This window comes from Calypte anna, chromosome 1, assembly GCF_003957555.1.
Source record: "Calypte anna isolate BGI_N300 chromosome 1, bCalAnn1_v1.p, whole genome shotgun sequence".
NCBI lineage: Eukaryota > Metazoa > Chordata > Aves > Apodiformes > Trochilidae > Calypte > Calypte anna.
The window spans coordinates 55,711,415-55,729,835 of record NC_044244.1 but is presented as its reverse complement, the minus strand read 5'-3'; the positions used below and the strand labels follow the sequence as shown (position 1 = coordinate 55,729,835).

Here is an 18,421-nt window from a genome sequence, read left to right as displayed (position 1 = left end):
CACACAAACCAGAGGTACCTGGACAGTGCAACCAAAAGCAGAATATGATGCATTACAACACAGATGTGGGGAATGAAGCAAACTTACCTTCTTTGCCTCAATGATTTCTTTTCCCAAGCTAATGGCATAGCAAATCTGAAAAAAAGAGATATATCTAAAGTTCAAATCGGTTTGCAGGTCTGTTCCTTATTTGGGATTAAGACAAAGAAGTGTCAATGCAAAATGAGTCTTAAATACAGGTCTAAAATAAAGATAGATCACCAGTTCACCATGCTAGCTACATGAAATGACCTTAGGTTCTGCTTCAGAGCTCACTTAGGCTGGTGAATTGTACACAACTCGAGTTTGTTCTTCAAACTTTATATCCAAATCCAGGGGATCTTTTCCCATGCATGTTTTCTAAGACAACATTTCTCCTTCCCATGCCTTAATTTTAATTATCTGTTCCTATCACATGTAGCAAGCAGCCAGTAGTGTTAATGCAGTCTGGCTGAGTCATCTCCAAGAGCTTTCAAGATGTACATGTGGCAACACGGCTGACATTAATTTTTTGTCGGTGCTGGTGCTAGACACAGACACTTCCCTGCCTCCTAATGCTGGTATTAGCAGTCACATCCTTCCCTCCTTCTTGCACATGCTGCTGCTTTATCTAGAAATTCGGTCCTTGTTAGATGTAAGCCAGCAAAGGTTGGTGTGTTAAGGCAAGTTTTTCTGGCATGGAATTGAGCTGCTCTTCTTTCTATAGCACCGTTTCCCAGATGTGTCAGCCAAGAAGCTGAAGACCTGTGTTCTCAATGAACTATTTTAATGAATGTTATGCAAACCTTTTCCCCTTCTGTGTTGCTCTCAAAAACGTAGGCACTTATAGATTCTTCTCCCAGAGCCTCACTGAGGCGGACCACAAAGCCAAACAGCCTCCTGTTCTCCTGGTGGGCAGCAAACTGTGTCACAGCAGCGAGTTCAAACTGGAAAAGAATAAAAAAGAATCTTTGTTGTTGGTTTTTTTGTTTTGTTTTGGGGTTTTTTTGTTTGTTTGGGGTTTTTTTTACCACACTGGTTAGTTTGGTCAAGAGCTCAAGTTCATGTGGCTAAGTAGTCAATGGTGTGGTCAAAAAATAGATTCAAAACTGAAGTTACTTACACTTGTCCGTGTAACTTGGGTTTGAGGGTCTATTAACCTGCAATTGTATGCAGAAAAAAGAAAAAAAGAAGTCAGAGTGATTCTTAGCAATTTCAGGGTGCTTTATGCCTGATCACCACTGCATTTTTGTAGGTGAGGAAACAGAATCAAGAACCAAATGGTTAACCTGTGATTTCAAGCCACCCAATGGCAAGGCTCAGCCCTGGACCCTGACTCTCAGCTGCCCGAGAGGTGCAGCTCAGTGTCCTTTGGAATCACTGGTTTGGGAAGCAGCCCCAGTGTAGGGGCCAATGCCCTCACGTGCATATGGACATAACCACACTGCTGCTAGACTAGAAGCCTTGTATCAAGACACTCCACAGTCACAGTACTGACACCAGGACAGCGACATCTCTCTTGCTCTTACTACGTTTTAAGAAAGAATCTTAAATGCATTGGTTTTGCATCCTTTTTTTTTTTTTTTTGTATCTTTGGTGGGGCCCCAGAGCCCCATTCTGCCCTCTTAATTTAGGTAGGATGCTCTTAAAACTTCCATCAGGAGGGAACTTCCATCTCTTGTTACTACAGAGTAAGAAAAGAGATGTAATTATGAAGTAAAGTTAATCTGTGGAGCTTGCTTCCTCAAAAGGGTGTAGTTCTTGGCGAAACAAAATCACAAATTCTTGGCTAATCACAAGTCTGACAGAATATTGATAAGTCACAGTTCTTACAGTACCTCAAGTTCTTGCTGGTGACCAGGAGATGGGATTCAGTCATACGGAAGATGTTATGAATGGCACGAGCAGCCAGCACTTGCCTCATGGCTTCATAAATCACCTCACAGGTGCCATCAGACTGAACAGCCATAGAGCCCAAAAACCGAACTACAAACATCTGCTGCAAGAGTGAATCTGGAAGATAAGAGGCAGGACTTCCTTCACTATGCTACTTCAAGCTGAAGGAGCTGAAGTTATCAATGACATTATTTTTTCTCTTTCGAAATTCAACAGCAAATTCACAGCGAAATTCAACAGAAAGTTTGTGAAATGAACACATGAAGGTTTGTAAATATGTCAGTGCAAGCCTCAACTGTGCCAAACTTGTGCATTGCAATTATGTGGCACTTCTCATTAGCAATCACAAAGTATAAGTTTTAACAGTATAGTTGAAAAATGGTATACCATTAACTGAAACAGAACAGTTCCTCCAAACAGAGTTTATGCAGTTGAATTAGATGGCTATTTCCACATAGGAAAAAATAGTTTTCATGTATAAGGGGTTTATAAAATATCTTCTTTCATGTAGTGCATCTGCAATTGTATTAGGGTTTGTTACATTTTAACTATCTAGAGAAAAAAAAATCCTATCAGTGTCAGGGAAAGAGGGGGCTTAAATTGATAAAGAACAGGTAGTGACTTCCTGCTCTGTGCCAGGCAGTGCTCTGATCCAGTTTCAAACAGAGTTTGAACTGGCAGCAAGTAGGGGGAAAAAAAATAAATTCACAGCTTCCTGCAACCTTTAAAAGTTTATCTGGACTTTTATACCTTATTTGATTAGACTGTAAAATTCACTTGCCTGTCTTGTTACCAGGTGCACATAAACTATTATAAATTTGTGGCCCTCCACAAAACTTGGCTTCCACCAAATCAGCTCTGAGCTTTAAACCTCGTACACCCCTCACTTTCTTCTATGTCCTTCTGACCTTCCATGCAGCTGATTCCCATGAGACTTCCATTAAACCCTTCCTTCTCACTATCACAAGACTCCCATCAACAACTAACTAATCACTATGCAACAAGGCCCTTTGGTTTATCAGGCTCCCTTTATGGTCAGTGGGAGCAAGGTAAAGCAGGATGAGTCCTACAGAATGTGACAAAGATCTCAGCAGCTTTATCCACACTGTATAAGACACCACAAAGGTGGCTGGGGTTGGCTTGTGCAGTCTGAGACACGAGGCAGTCACCTAAGCACTGAACTCTTGTCTCTGTGCTGCAGAGGAGCTGGGTGCCAGATCAGAAGAAGATTCTGCTTTGGTAACTGGCACAGGGCTTGAAGAGTGCACCCAGGGTCTGAGCCCTGCGTGGGCTGCCAGAGGCAGGACAGAACTGATGATTTTTACTAGCACGTCACTGAGAGGGGGGGCAGCAGTAAGAAACTCCTTTTGCTGAGAGACACATTGCTGCTGGTAGCTATATCCTGGGCCTCCCTGAGATTTAGATTGGATTTCAGAGTACATGTGGGTAAGGATTTGCTACTAACCAGTCACGAGCTTCAGCAGAATTAGAATACGATCCCATCAAACCCTAAGTAATTCAACAGATACTTAAAAAAAAACCAAACAAACCAAAAAAAAAGAGAGAGAAAAGAAAAAGAATGAAAAACAAAACACAAGAAAACCACATCTTTTTGCCTTTAAACAGTTGGACTAAACTTAATCTGTAATACAGCTCAGACTTTCAAGTAACAAAGTATTTGTTTTCAAATACAGTGTAAAAGACTGGCTTCTGAAAGGTGACTGCCTTGAGCTGTGCTAGGGTCCTGCCACCACTGCTCCCTGGTGTCAGGTGCTTTCCTTAAGAGACACTGCTACCTGACAGCTGAATTGGGCATAAAATAATGACTTCTCTTATATGGAAAAAGGATGCTCTGACCTTCCTCCTCCTCTTTGCTGCTGTCTTCAGTTTCTCCAAAAGGGTTTGCACGCCTACAAAATGAGAGTAAAAGCTTAAGTTATGGATTCTGGTCACCACACACCAATGCTGTAACAGCTGATGTTCCTCTCTGAAATCACTCTGTGAAAGTGACTGATCCCTGTCTCTGGCCATACCTGCCACCTCTGTTCTGGTCCAGGAATTCTGTGGCAGGCAGTACAATATCAAACTGAATTGGTGTTCCAGGAGCAATGAGTTGTGTGGAGTCATGGATGCCAGCTGATTCATTGGGAATCATTTTATCATTTTCCATATTCTTTGCATTTTGACTACAGTGAAAATGGGGAAAAAAAAAGAAAAATTAATTCAATCACACCCTATCTTGCTCTGGGATAAAAGATTATTCAAAAGTCCAAAGAGGGATCGAACTAGCTTACATAAACATAAATAAGAATGTTTTCCTACTTAGCTGTAACTGAGGACACTAATGAAATCTGTTTTATTTTTTTTTTTTTGTTCCCAAAATTATTTAGGAAAAAGGAAATGCTGGAATATTAACCTGACTGCAGAGCAACTCTTGAGCATGGGCTGCGGGCTTCCAGCAACAGGTTTGCTGTCTGCCTCCCTCTAGTGCCCATCTGTACCACAGCAGAGTCCTGCACTTGTTTCTAAAGGTGTCCATGGCAACTCTAACATCTTTTAAGATTTTACCTGGCTTCAAGTTTGTACTATGTGATAGTTAGGGAGAAGGATTAACACACTTGGACAGATCTCTTCCTGCACTTTTATTTTATTTTTTTTTTCAAAGAATGAAATGCAAAGTTCCCCACAGCTACAAAAGTCATAACTATAACACACACAGCTACATATGGGGCATTTGGGTTACTGGCAGCATTTCTAGTTCTAGAAAGCTTTCTGGTTGCAAACAGATGTAAAGTGATTTGGGAGATTAGTTGTCAATGAAATAACTATTTCCTTTGCCCAGTGTAATAGACAGCAGTAGTCTTCTATAAATCTAATCAAAGTGAAAAAGCTGTACTGTAATAAAATTATAATGAAATTGATTGCCATTCCCCATGGCTATAGGAAAACTTTGAAATCAGTAAGCAACCATATTAAAGGGAATCATAAGTCATAACAAAAGCACTGGCCTGATAGGCAAAAGATCTGGAAAAGGTTTGTATTTCCAGAAGTAAATGTCTGAGTCAGAATGTACGAATTTTTTTTTTTTTTTTTGACAAAACTTGCAGAAAAGTCTCTTCATGTTGAAGTCAGTGTGACAAAAAATTGCCCTATTTTATCACACTGACAGCAGAATTTCAGACCAGCAGTGGGCTTGAAAGCCAACTCTGATGATGAAGTCTGGGCAAGATGCTAGGATCATGTGGACACAAAGAAACAATACCTGAAATACTCATTTTTAATACAAGCATATCCCAGAATGTTACTAACAATTTATGGATGGGAGCTTTTTTGGTTGACCTGAATGAGCATGAGAGAACAGTCATCATTATTCTACCAGCAGTGTAAAGCATATTCCTGTGACAAACTGACAGCAGCTGCTTCAGGAAATATGCAAGAATATGCTGCTTTCAGTGTGTACTGGGGACTCTGCTGTATTACTCACATTACCAGTCATTCCCTTCCAGCACAGCACAGGTAAATTAAAAGCACTGTGTGTTTTTCTGAGAAACATCAAAATCCCAATGGCAACTGCAAGAAGCTTTAAAGCTGTGATGCAGAGCAAGAAGCATCACCCTCAACACTTAGCAGCTCTTACACGTGGCTTTCAGTAGGAAATATCAGTAGTAGCAGAGGAATTTGCTGGAATACACAGGGTAGTAAAGCCAGGGCCTAGAAAGAGCCTTCTCCTGGGTGACTGCTGCCTGTGAGAAGAGCACAACTGAGCACACAGTCTCTGCACACAGTTCCTGCAACTGGGAATGTTACTGGAAGGGTGAACTTCGTGCTTCTTCCCAAAGCTGGTAATGGGAGTTACTGCCTGTAGGGCTGTCTGATTTAACTTGATTGCAGCTGCCTATGAAAACAAACCCAAACTATTACACATGTACTTTGCATTGCCATGGAAATAACGACAGGAAAGCAAGTTGGAAGGAACAGACTGGAATACAGAAATCAGCTCCCACCTCGGGATTGTCAGTGAGATAGATCTGTCTGGAGATGTTGTTGATGGCACATATCCACTGGAAGGGAAAAACGAAATTGAATTCTTCAAGCTCACTTGTACAGAAGAGTAACAACCTTAAGAAAATATTTTTACCTCCTCGTATTCTTTCTTGCTTTCTGCTTGAAGGGTTATACCCCTAAAATATAAACACAATTTATCAGTGCTAGCAGTGGATCCGTTTGACTACAGATCCTACAATAACAGACCAAAGCTTTTTAACTATTAACAATCACAGGAAGAAAAATCACAAATAAACTGCAGCTAAAAGGTACCACATGTGCTGTTCAGGCAGCTGTGAGAGAGGACTGGAAGGAACATGCTTTTGATTTGGCAACACTCTTCTGGAAACCCAGAACATCCAAGTATTGCAGCAAGCATGTTTTACATGAAACAGCCTCTGAAAGGAGTAGGTGTGAGTGGCTGCCCCCAAACAAAATCTGTCTCGTACGCTTTGCCTGTAGGAGTGGTGATCTGAAAGCAATATCTTCTGTCTTCACAGTCCACAGCCATAACAGAGCAGTTGTCCAGGTCCTGAATCAATCCTCCAGCCACTGCACCCCTTGGCTGACACATCAGGTTGCCACCTTGAGTGAAGAAATAGAGCCTTTCCCAAGTTGTAGTCACCAGACCTGTTTTACTGAAGAGGCAGTGAAACAAAAGACTCGTTACTATTTAGCAATGATTCCAAACCTATGAAGCTGCAAACACATCCTGATGCTATCTGAACTGCATGTTCAAGCAAGGGATTTTTTTGTGCTGAGTCTCTCTTAAGAAATAAAAGCAGCACCTATCCCCTCCAGAGATTGATCTTTAATGAAAGCTGAAGAATTAGACTAATTCCAAATGTCCCAAGTTAAAAACATTTTCTGCAGTATCTTTTGTCTAAGGAATAAAATAATATTGATATTAAGCATTGGCATGAAATATTATTAAGCTACTTTAAAAAAAAAGGAAAAAAAAAAAGAAGAAAAAGGAAAAAAAAGAAAGAAAAAAGGCAAAAAGAAGAAAAAGGAAAAAAGAAAAAAGGAAAAAAGAAAGAAGAAAAGAAAGAAAAAAAGAAGCAAAAGGGAAAGGGAAAAAAGAAAAAAAGGAAAAAAAGGAAAAAAGGAAAAAAAGGAAAAAAGGAAAAAAAGGAAAAAAAGGAAAAAAGGAAAAAAAGGAAAAAAAGGAAAAAAGGAAAAAAAGGAAAAAAAGGAAAAAAGGAAAAAAGGAAAAAAAAGGAAAAAAGGAAAAAAGGAAAAAAAGGAAAAAAGGAAAAAAGGAAAAAAGGAAAAAAGGAAAAAAGGAAAAAAGGAAAAAAAGGGAAAAAAAAGGGAAAAAAAGGAAAAAAAGGGAAAAAGGAAAAAAGGGAAAAAAGGAAAAAAAGGGAAAAAGGAAAAAAGGGAAAAAAGGGAAAAAAGGGGAAAAAGGGAAAAAGGGAAAAAAGGGAAAAAAGGGAAAAAAAGGGAAAAAGGGAAAAAGGGAAAAAAAGGGAAAAAAGGGAAAAAAAAGGAAAAAAAGAAAAAAAAAAAAAAAAAAAAGAAAAGAGAAAAAGGTAATTTCAAGCTGTGGAGCAGCATGCACAATTTCAGCACAAAGAATCATTAAAAATGTATTTTCTGCAAGTAGTATCCCAGAGTTTATCTTCTCCCTGGAACTGAAGACCTGTTACATTGTATTCCAGCTCTTTGGATGCTACAGTATAAATGTCACTCACATAAAAAGCCCCTCCAAACAAAAAATAACCCTAAAAACCCCCACAGCCAAAAAAACCCCCACCTATTCAAATAGAAATAAATCTATAGCTAGTCAGAGACATAAACAGTTAATATATGCCACCAATACACATAGCTCCTATGGATGTTGATGGAAGATTTTATTTGAAAAATCTGCAGAGATAACTCTATGTATGATATATATATATATATTCCATTCACTTGCATTGTCCATAATGTTTTTATTTATGTAGAGGAGGTAGTTTATGAAAGGATACATTAACTAAGTTTTCACTAGCCCTAACAACTGGCAACAATCTGAATCCAGCCCCATCATTTTCTCATTTTTAGCCACCTTAGTGCAAGAAATCCTCCCTGTAGGTGAATTCAACCAGAACTAAACTTTTATTCTCAGAAAAAAATCGTCTCAAATGCCTCTAATTTGGTTTAAGCTTCTAAAACACGTTTCCAAAGATTACAGAGATACTTAGGAGCTGAAGGGTACAGCTACCACGGACTCAGAAGCCTCAAACTTCATCACCTGAGGAGTCTTTAAGACCTAAAAAAAATAATGTAGCAACTAGGCAGCAATTAAAAAAGCAGCAGGTAAGAGCAGACTTCTTACTTTCTAAGATTCAGGTATCCAGCCTTCTGGATGAGATTTCTATTGATAGCAGGTGAAGTTACATCAGCATCTGGGGTGTAAACAGATTCGTTAACTGCAATTAAGTCCTGCTGGGATATCCTCATTTTTTCAGCTTCAGCATCCAGCTCTCCCTGTATACTGGAGAGAAAACAACACAACAAGAAACCAAAGCCATCACTGGTCAGTTTACACCACAGCATAACTAACATCTGTAACACAAAGTGAACAAAAATACCAGTTGGGATTGTACTGGAGAGTAGCATGAAGATAAAGCCCATTTCTTAGAACAGGCTTTGTAAGAAATGCAATGTAAGACCACGTGTCCAGGGTACTCTCTAAAAGACCAGAATAAATCAGTGTAGTTAGGGAAGAAGGGAAGGAAGAGGTATACAATAGGGAACTGGCTCCAGAAAGTGTCAGCTGTGCCTAAAGAGACAAAATGTGTATTTTCTGAAGATATTAACCATGGTTTAAGGAAAATAAGGCTATCTTTGGCAGGCTGGAAGTAAAAAGCACGGTTAGGATTTCCCCATGCTCTTTACTTTGAAAGCCCAGCTTGAAGGTGTTACTCTCAATATGTCTCATACAGTAACTTTGATTTCTTTTTTGCTATTTTTACCAAACATAGTTCTCTTCTTTCCCCAGACAAATATATATAATTATGAGAATTAAGATATTTTCCTGTAAAACTGGCATAAGCAGATGAGAAATGCTTAAATGTTGGCAGTGAAGAGTTAAGTTTATTTTTTGAGAGATGTTGGCTCAGCACAGAGGTGTAATTCAAAGTAGGCTTTACTATAGTATATTTTGGGAGATTATTTAGTGGTTACAGTGGAGTAGGACTGATGGCTGGACCTGATGATCCTGAAAGTCCTTTCCAACCATGATGACTCTCTGATTCTACCTCTTGGCTTTCACAGAACTTTCTCTAATTCCTGCAACTGCATAACATGCTGGAATTCCAGCCATAGACCACCTATTAACTGATCAGTGGATTTCCAATGCTACATTCCCCATGAATTCAGAATAGAACCAAAAATTACATAGTTCAAGTCTCATTTTAGGTTTAACTTTTGTTTATAACACTGCCTTACACTTTGGTGTGATTCAGAAAACATCCCTGTATTCTGAAATGCAGGCTGGCAAAATTCAGCTCTTTTTTGAATGTAACTGTAAAAATTCAGTTTGCTGAAAGTGGTAACAGTGAAGGGGTATCTGAATGTAAAATTTAAATCAGAAAGTAACTGATAATTCATTGCAGAAGCATCATACAGATATATATTGCAATGCTGAGTATTTATGTCTTTGGCATCTGGCATTAAGGGGGAACAGAGCAGCCATTTTACAGAACAAGCAAGCAATGAGAGGTCAGAGTCAGCATCATATGCCAGTAAAATAACTTCATCTTTTTGTTTCCAGCTCTATTGTCAGACAATTGTTTGGGGCCACTTAATTTTCAGAGGTTCCCACAGACCACTTGACAGTCCCATCACACTAATAAACCTGCCTCGTTTCCATCAACCTTAATAAGTCTGTGCTTCACTTGCAGACTCTGCTGATCAATAAGACATCAATGCAGTGGGAATAATTAGAAAGCAATTAAAGGCCTGCTGTTTTGAAAATGTGACATAATTAATACTATAATTAAAAAACCCCACAACTATTAGATAAACTTTACATCAGAGGGCTTAGATCTCCATGTCAGCTACAAGTACTATGACGTGCCTCTGTGGACAAAGAAGCAGAAAATGGTTTTATGCCATCTGTTTGTGCTGTCCTTCTGTGAAACTGAGGTCTGGACACATGTCTGTGAACTGAGGTCCTGAGGCAGCTGGCTCATGTCTCAATCAGCTTCAAAAGTTCACTGCAGTCAGGAAAGGTTCCTAACAACGGGGAAAAAAAAAGGCAAGAGTCACACCTGTCTTTGAGACAGGCAATAAAAAGAATCTGGGGAGCTAGATCCCATATGACTAAGAGTGGCTAAGCCAGTCAGCCAGACCTCAGTTCCTGGGAAAGTTACAGAGCAATTTCTCCAGCCACCTCCAAGCACACAAAGGACAAGACAGCAACTGGCTACTGACAGCACAGATTTATTGTGGGCAAACAATTCCTGACCATCCCAATTGCCTTTTGTGAGGCAAAGGATTGATCGATGAGCAGGAGAGTGGTGGACACTGTTTCACTTGACTTCAGCAAGACCATTCACATGGTCCATCATAGTACCATGTACATCCTTACATCCTTATGCCCCAATTGGTGAAATACAAACTGGAGAAGCTGACTGCAGGATGGGTAGAAGGCACGGCTGGGCTACTGAGCTCTAAGAGTTGTTATCAGTGAGGCAAAGCCCAGGTGGTACTCAGCTCTTAGTGCTGGTCCTCAGGTGCCAGTGGTGAGACTTAAAGGTTTGCAGGTTTCAGTGAGAGCCAGACAATCCAAATGACACTAAACTGGGAAGGCTGAAAGACTGGTTCACAGATATGGCAGACTGGAGGGGTGCTGTTCAGAGAGACTTCAGCATGCTACAGAAAGGGGTAGATAGGAACTTGGTGAAGTTCAGCAGGGACAAAGTCCTGCCTGGGATGGAATAACTCTATACAGCTGTAACAAACAGGAGGCATCTGGATAGAAAGCAACTTTCAGCAAAGGACTTGGGTGTCCTAGAGAACAAGTTGAACTTAAGCCAGCACTATGCCCTTGTGGCAATTAAGATAGTCAAATCTTGGGCTGCAAGGGCAAGAGTATATCCAGGGTGTCAAAGAAAGTAATTATTCCCATCTGTTCAGCACTTGTGAGACTCCAGCAAGAGTTCTGTGACTAGTTTTGAAAGACAGCAACAAATGAGACCAACTCAACTGAAGAGGCATTAAGGTAAGATGGCTAGGGAGCCAAAAACATCTGACATGAGAAGAAAGCTGTGAGAATTGCTTTGCAGCCTCATGAACTGAAAGCTGAGTGGGAGGACCTTACTGTTAGTTTAACTACCTATGGGAGAGTATGCAGCAGATCAACCCCTTCTTGGAGGTGAACAGTGAAATCAGAGACAGTGAGATGCAAGATAGCAACCAAATCCTCTGTGTGCCAGATGTAAGAGAGGGACAGAGATGGCTCAAAATTCGACTGCAAGCCGTGCTGAGCACTCTGCTCCAGCTGCCCCTGCTCTCAGCAGGAGAGTGGAGTAGATGAACTCTTGAGGTCTGTACTGCAGCAGCTTTTCTTTGACTTTCAGAGAAACAATACTAACAAATATTTGATTTCTTTATTGACTTTTCCAAACTTGAGGAGTTATTAACTGTATGCAAGCTACTAGGAAAACTCATGGGGTGGGAATGTAAAACACTTGTCATTACCATACCTTAGAAATTCCCTAATACCTGCACCTCTGCAACAAGCAACCTTAACCCTCCTACCTGCCCAAGTGGTTAAACTTTTTTTAACATGAGCACATAGGCTGTACACAGCAGGACCAGAGATCCAGGTAGTCCACTATCCTGTCTCTGACAGTGACAAAAAGCCTATGGAAAAGTACAAGGCAAACATGTGATTCTTCTCCCCTTTCTCTCCTGAGTGTTTTGTAGAAGTTGTGATATCCTGTAACGTTTGAAGTAATCTAAAGACACAGTGCTACACTTAAGTGGCACTAAGCAACACCTGACTAGCCAGATGAAGAGTCAGTCACTCCTACATCACAGTGTTGGTCTGTTTCATATTAGCTTACTTCCAGCTTTTCCACATCTTTGAAACACTGAGACTTCTCAAGGTCCCACGTGACCTTGAAAATGACACCAGCTGTGTGCATCTTCACACCTAGCCAAGCCACATGAGAGGCTGAGTTATAAAGGCTGAGTAAATTCACCAGAACTGGATTAAATTAGACCATATTTTGCAAGGCACTAGCCTTTCAACATTATCACTAAATGCCAGAATGGGAATTTCTTAAATTCTGTTTTTGAAATAAAATGGAACACTGTGGTCAGTTTTTACATAAGCACTGCTTCAGTGAATCCTTCAATCAGTCACTTTTGTTGCATCACAAAGTGCTGCTGACAAAACTGCCCTGGCATCTTCATAGTTCCTCTTCCTAAGGCATATTTCTCCTACCTCAAAGGGAAAAAGGAGAGAAAAGCTGACAATTCTGAAGTTCTGTGTATTTGTGGCAATTGGACCAGTTGGTTACTGCGAATATTTCAGTGATCTGTCTTTTCTTACGTGTTTTTTACACTGTTAGTCACAGTCACTGTATACATGAAAATACTTTTAAATATGAAGACTCAGTTTCACAGTCAGCTTAAACAAATGCACAGCTACCTCACTGCTGAAATTCTGCAGCTGCACAAAGGGTCTTAGCAGTTTGTTGTTCTACGAAAACAAATCTGACAAATAAAAAGCTTTTAGCTTGATTAGCAAGCAGGCCTGACTCACTGAGGCCTTGTGATCCCCAGCACTAAAGAAGGAAAGGAGTGGGCAGCATGGTTTTCAGTGGCTGTGTAATCTTAAGTCATGAAACCATGTCCTGTGTCAGTAATTGCTAAGCTGCACAGTGTCATTCAGAATGTTGCAAGCTTCTCTTTTTGGTATTTTCCAAAGACACCATACTCCCATACTAATTAGATTTGGGTTGTACTTACAAGCTTTGCTGTGTGACAGACTTAAAACACAAACCCCTGACTTAGCAAGGCAACTAAGCTGCCTCTTTTTACTTCCATTAACTACTGGGTACTATCCAGAATTCAAACCTATCAGACTTTGGAAAACAAGGGCTTATTCTAAGGCGAGGATCTAGTGGCAGGATCCTTCCTGTACCTGTAAACACAAGCAAGGCAGTCTAAATTACTTTAGTAAATAACAGGCACTATTCCAAGGGAGTTTAAAATCTGTCCTCCAGGCTGTACAAATCCTATGTAGACTGCAGAAGGATTTATTTCAGAAGTGTGAAAAGATGTATGTAAATAAATATAGAGGACCAGGAAGTAAAGAATCAGACAGTGAAAGGATCTACTATACAGGGAGATTACTCATAACACTGCTCTCAACAAGTATGCATTATTTAAAATGCCACCAGAGTCAGAATAAGTAATGATTTGGATACAGTCCAATATGAAATGTATGAAGGAATAAAGTGAAGGACTTGGGCAGATGATTTAAGAGAAATGATTAATATTCTCTCTGATATGATTACATTTTACATGTAAAGTTTACATGACTTAATTACAGAGAAAATGTGGATCTTTACTACAAAGGGGGAGGGAAAGGAGGAAGAAAAAATAATCACAACATTAGGAGTACAGAAGTGAGGCAGCTTATTGAAATAAGGACTTAGCAAAGCAGGTTGAACTCAGTGGACTGACACAAGCTGGACTGGGTACAATGAATATGTTTTGTTTGCCTTGTGTAGCTATGACATCAAATGCTATAGGCCCCAAATCCTTCTTTGGGAGGTTAATGGTTTGTTGTTACAGCATTTTTAGAGGAGATCTCACAAATTTAAATACCTCTAATTCAGAATGCACTTTAGTTCTATTATATTAATTCTGTTAACCCATTTCAAGAAAAGATTCCATGTTTTCTGTCCATGAGGAGACACAAGTAACGTGAGAAAGCATGTGAACATGTTTCAGTAAATACTTCCTAGCTATACTGTAAAAATATTCTCTGCAGTGCACTGACAACATCTTCCTTTCCATGTACAAACATACCTCCTTCCCACCTGCTGCTAACAAAACATAGCCAACAATGCAATAGAAAGCATGCAAGGCTTCCTAGGAGAAAGAAACAGAGGCACTCTCTATTATGATCTGAAGGCTACAGCACTGGAGTATTGTGTTACCTCTGAACCATGTCTGAAACAGATGACAAAAAGCTGTCCATTCTTCTGGAAAACATCTCTGCTCCTTTCTTAAAAAAGTTGATCTGAAAAATATAAATTGAAAAAAAAAAAAACCAAAAAAAAAAAATCAAACAGAAAACAACAGACACTGGAAGTTATCTTGTCTTTGGCAGACAAATAACAGATTGTGGGGACTGTGTTAACAGCAATCCCTTTATGACTGATACTTTGGGCTGGCAATCAAAACCATGATAGAAAAAGCTGTGTATTTCTCACTTTTTCAGCTTTCCACCCTTTCACACACCCTTCTACACACAGAAGCTCCTGGCTGCTGACAGGTATGTTTCAAATGAACTCACTAAATGACTGAAATAAAGGAATGGGTAACCTGCTCCCATACCAGCACTGAACAGAACTGGGTCTGGTAGAGTTATGAGCCACCAAACCAAAAGGAAAGGAACACAAATCATCCACTAGATTTAGCAGTCCAACCTGGACTGAAAACTCCAACCTTGAAATTTTTTTCCTGCAGTAGCAAAGTCATTCTGGAAAGTGATGAAGTGTAGCAGTGCTTACTGAAGCCTCCAGAGCATCAACTACAGATTTACCAGGGATTTAGTTTTATGGAATGAGCTAAAAAAAAGCTACTAAGGCCAAAGTGCATATTTTGTGACAGAAGATAAACGCCCTTAGCTGGTAGGGCTCAGCAGGCACGAAACAGCAACAAAGTACTCAGTGTAGATGTGACCTTGGATTACCTGCTGTGGGGCACACAGTCATCATTAGGACCTCCTGGCAACTGTGGGAAACATGGACATAGCTAGAGTATGTGTTCTGTTAATTACCTTTTTTAAAAAAGGAAAAATGAGTGAACTACTCCAGAAAGAGATGTAAAAGCAAATTCTTGGCTCTTAAGCATTTTATTAGTTATTTAATCCAATTTTACTTGTGATTACTCCTTTTCCTTAACCTTGGGATGTGGGATTCCTCTCACCTGTAACTCAGATTTCTGCAGTCATGTTACTGACTACAGATTCATTCCCTTAAAGAACGATTCACCTATTTTATTTCAGAAGTCTATTTCAGGAGGGAAGAGCTCTAAATTCCACTGATGATAATGACTGACTGACATGCCTAGCTTAGATGGCCATGTCAATTTTCAGTCACATAATGGCAGTATTAGCCACAGATTGTTCAAAAAGATTTTTACAGCCTACTCATTTGTTGGAAATGTGAAAGATAAAACACATTTTGAGTAAATAATAAAGAAAATACACCCTTGGGCTGAAGGACAGTTTAAGAATCAGTATCAAGTGGCTTCTGGCTACTCAGTCATACCCATGAGAACCCATGACTTTCCTGTGTAAAGCACCAAGATTGGGCAGCTCTGCCAGACAAGATACAGGGAAAGAAAGTAATGTTTGGCTTCCAGTAAAGAAAACCAAGGCAATTCTCTCAGTATAATTGTTACAGCAGAGAAACCATGTGAACTCCCACATGAGGAAAGTGACTGAATTCCTATTTATTATCTGTTTTATATGGGGCACATGCTCTGCAAAAGACCTGAGACAATGGAGATGATGATCCACACTTCAATCTCAACCAGAACACTGCACCCATTTTTTCTGTTTTCATAGCCCAGTTCTCATTCTCCCAACGCTTTCTTTCATTGGTGCCAAAGCACAACAGACCCTTATAATGGGTGGTAATAAGAATGAAGTGCTGTGAAAATACCAGTTTGTTGCTCCTCCTGATCCTGGAGACTCAGATTATCAGGATGACTCCCACATTTTACAGACTTGAGAAATGCTCTATCAAACTGCTGGCAGAATAAAGATCAGAAAGACAATTTGCCAGCTTTATGCTCAATCCACTCCACAGTTCTGCCCTTCCAGTTCTCCACTGCATGCTCTGTTCCCTATCGTGTACACTCCTCATCAGTATGCTGAACATTATGTGCCAGGAAGGGAACTGCTACATAGGAGAGTTTGTGCAGACGGAGTAAACAGTGGAAGTAAATGCTGCTGCACTGATAGCTTGGTGTGGAAAAATTAATGACAGGCTGATTTTGCATCTAAGTTTACTGGATTTTTTTCTACTAGTGTCATTCCCAAATATCTAAACATTCAGCTATCTGCCACAAACAAAATCAGTTGTTAGAATCAAGGCAAACTAAATAAAAGTTTACCCTCCCCCATGAATCGATTCTCAAAACCAAAATTAAAAATCCAGAACTACAGTGTTTTATTTTTCCCAGACACATGCCTAAGTGATAAAGACACTTAATTGTCCATACCTGTCCTCGTGTATATCCTAGCATAGGTTCCACCATTGCCACTCTCTTCCTGTACTGCAGAGCATTCAGGGCACAGTAGTATTGCAGAGATGAAAGGTGCTGCTTTCTTCTTGCATTTGCCACTTCTTTTGCAACCTCTGCCTTATGCTGAATAAAAATTGATAAAGAGGTTGACAAAGTGTTATTTCTGCATATGGATATATTTACTGATTATTTTCAAGTTATCTTTAAACAACTCTCCTTACAGAACTTCTCCACATTAAAATAAAGGAGGAGAAACTAGGAAAGGAGATCCAAAATCCAAAGTAATACTTCAAGCCCTTTCCTGGTAACACACTTAACCATCTGGGGAGCCCCTATGAATATAAACCACATAACTACCACAACTACCATTCTGGAGCTTCTCTCAGTGCAAGAAACTCATTTGCAGCTGAGATTACAACACAAGCCTGCTAATGCAGAACTGGGAGTTAAGTAATTCACAGTATGCTGTATGACATTCTGTCCTGTAACACATTTCCTTTAAAGGGCCATCCTGTAGAATGGATGCACTCTAAGGATAGGGCCCATCACACACTTCTTTGCCATACAGGGACAGATTTTGGGTAGTGGTCAAAAAAAAAAAAAAAAAAGTAAACCAATCCCAACAACAGAGTTATGTGTATTGTAAGTGGAATGACAATCCATACAGAGAAATTTATCAGGAGGGCAGATGAGAAAAAATGGAATGCTTCATGAACAGCAGACACAAGGCTTCAATGACAGTTCACAACGAATTGTACCCGGTGATACAGCATCATCACATCAGCTGTACAACAGTAGGCCTACAGAAATCTATTTATAGCCACTTGGATTGTCTCTGTCTGAAGAGGTCCCCAGAATATGAAGGGCTCTAGTTCAGCACAATACTTGATCACTTGTCTAACTTGGAGAAAACAGGTATAACTTTGCTGAATTGCTGGTTTTAAGCTTTGTGTCTGCTTGGAAACAAAATCACAAGTACTCTTGAGCTACTGTGAATTTATCTGATGAACACTCCCAAGTTCATAGGTGAACAATGTCACAGACAGAGAGCTGATGAAAATGTTTCTTTTTCCCTTTCAAGTTCATTACCTTCTCATTTTCTTTCCTTTTCGGTAACCTGCTATACTTTGCCATGGACACGTCATGTTCTGCAGACAAGGAATATTATTTTTTTTAGAAATGTGATGTGTTTGTGTAGATTAAGAATGTCTTCTGTGATATAACAGGTGCACACCATTACAACAGAACAGGGAAACATACCATTGCTAGCAAGCCCAAAAAGGTCCTTCAAGGTGCTTACTTCTGGAAAAGAGAAATCAAACAAAGTGAAAAGAGCTGTGAACACTTCATTAATTGAGACCATTTTATGGCAGATTTAATGCCTGACTCCATCCAGTTATTTCAAAGCAGAGATCTTAGGTTGTCCCTGCCTTGAAAAAGATAAACTTGATCAGCTGCTAGAGAAAAGAAGAGGCAGACAGCAAATTAAGAGTTGAGTGAATTTACTCACTGAGCAAGTTATCACTAGGAAAGAGATTCCTTATGTGCCAGTGTTACTTTACCCAAAGAAGCACCATTTCAGTATGCTAGTCATGACAAAAGGCCCACCACTATCATTAAAGATTGGCAGCTCTGAACAACTTCCTGATAATGCTTATGTGGTATTTTTTGACATGAAGCAGGTGAGGCTTTGGTTGCAGGCTTCACTTGTGTTTTCTTTTTCTGTCTTCTTTAATGAATCAGGGGGCAGAATCCATAAAGATGGGAGCAGAATCACTGTATCAGTGAAGCCATATTGAAGAGGTACAAAAGTTCACAGAACCAAGATCTTACTACCCACATGCTGCTTTATCTTTGACATTATATGATAAACAAGATATCCACTAATCGAGACAACCTGATGTCTTCACAGTACAAATGAGATATAGGGAACTCAGACCCTTTTTTTTTTTTTTTCTGCTGTTATTTTATCTCA

The 18,421-nt window shown here is 39.7% G+C and overlaps 1 protein-coding gene across 1 annotated transcript in view; it reads right to left on the bottom strand.

Annotated features, from left to right (window-relative positions):
* APPL2 (adaptor protein, phosphotyrosine interacting with PH domain and leucine zipper 2) overlaps nucleotides 1-18,421 on the bottom strand; it is a 41,212-nt gene that overhangs the window by 2,344 nt on the left and 20,447 nt on the right. Inside the window, exons 6-20 of the mRNA XM_030448922.1 lie at nucleotides 17,707-17,748; nucleotides 17,536-17,594; nucleotides 16,423-16,569; nucleotides 14,127-14,209; nucleotides 8,279-8,437; nucleotides 6,408-6,596; nucleotides 6,053-6,095; nucleotides 5,919-5,975; nucleotides 5,723-5,809; nucleotides 3,948-4,102; nucleotides 3,772-3,824; nucleotides 1,857-2,031; nucleotides 1,142-1,178; nucleotides 825-965; nucleotides 88-135 (exon numbers count right to left, since the gene is read on the bottom strand). Coding sequence (XP_030304782.1) covers nucleotides 88-135; nucleotides 825-965; nucleotides 1,142-1,178; nucleotides 1,857-2,031; nucleotides 3,772-3,824; nucleotides 3,948-4,102; nucleotides 5,723-5,809; nucleotides 5,919-5,975; nucleotides 6,053-6,095; nucleotides 6,408-6,596; nucleotides 8,279-8,437; nucleotides 14,127-14,209; nucleotides 16,423-16,569; nucleotides 17,536-17,594; nucleotides 17,707-17,748 — 1,475 coding nt within the window. The remainder of the gene's footprint in view (nucleotides 1-87; nucleotides 136-824; nucleotides 966-1,141; nucleotides 1,179-1,856; nucleotides 2,032-3,771; nucleotides 3,825-3,947; nucleotides 4,103-5,722; nucleotides 5,810-5,918; nucleotides 5,976-6,052; nucleotides 6,096-6,407; nucleotides 6,597-8,278; nucleotides 8,438-14,126; nucleotides 14,210-16,422; nucleotides 16,570-17,535; nucleotides 17,595-17,706; nucleotides 17,749-18,421) is intronic.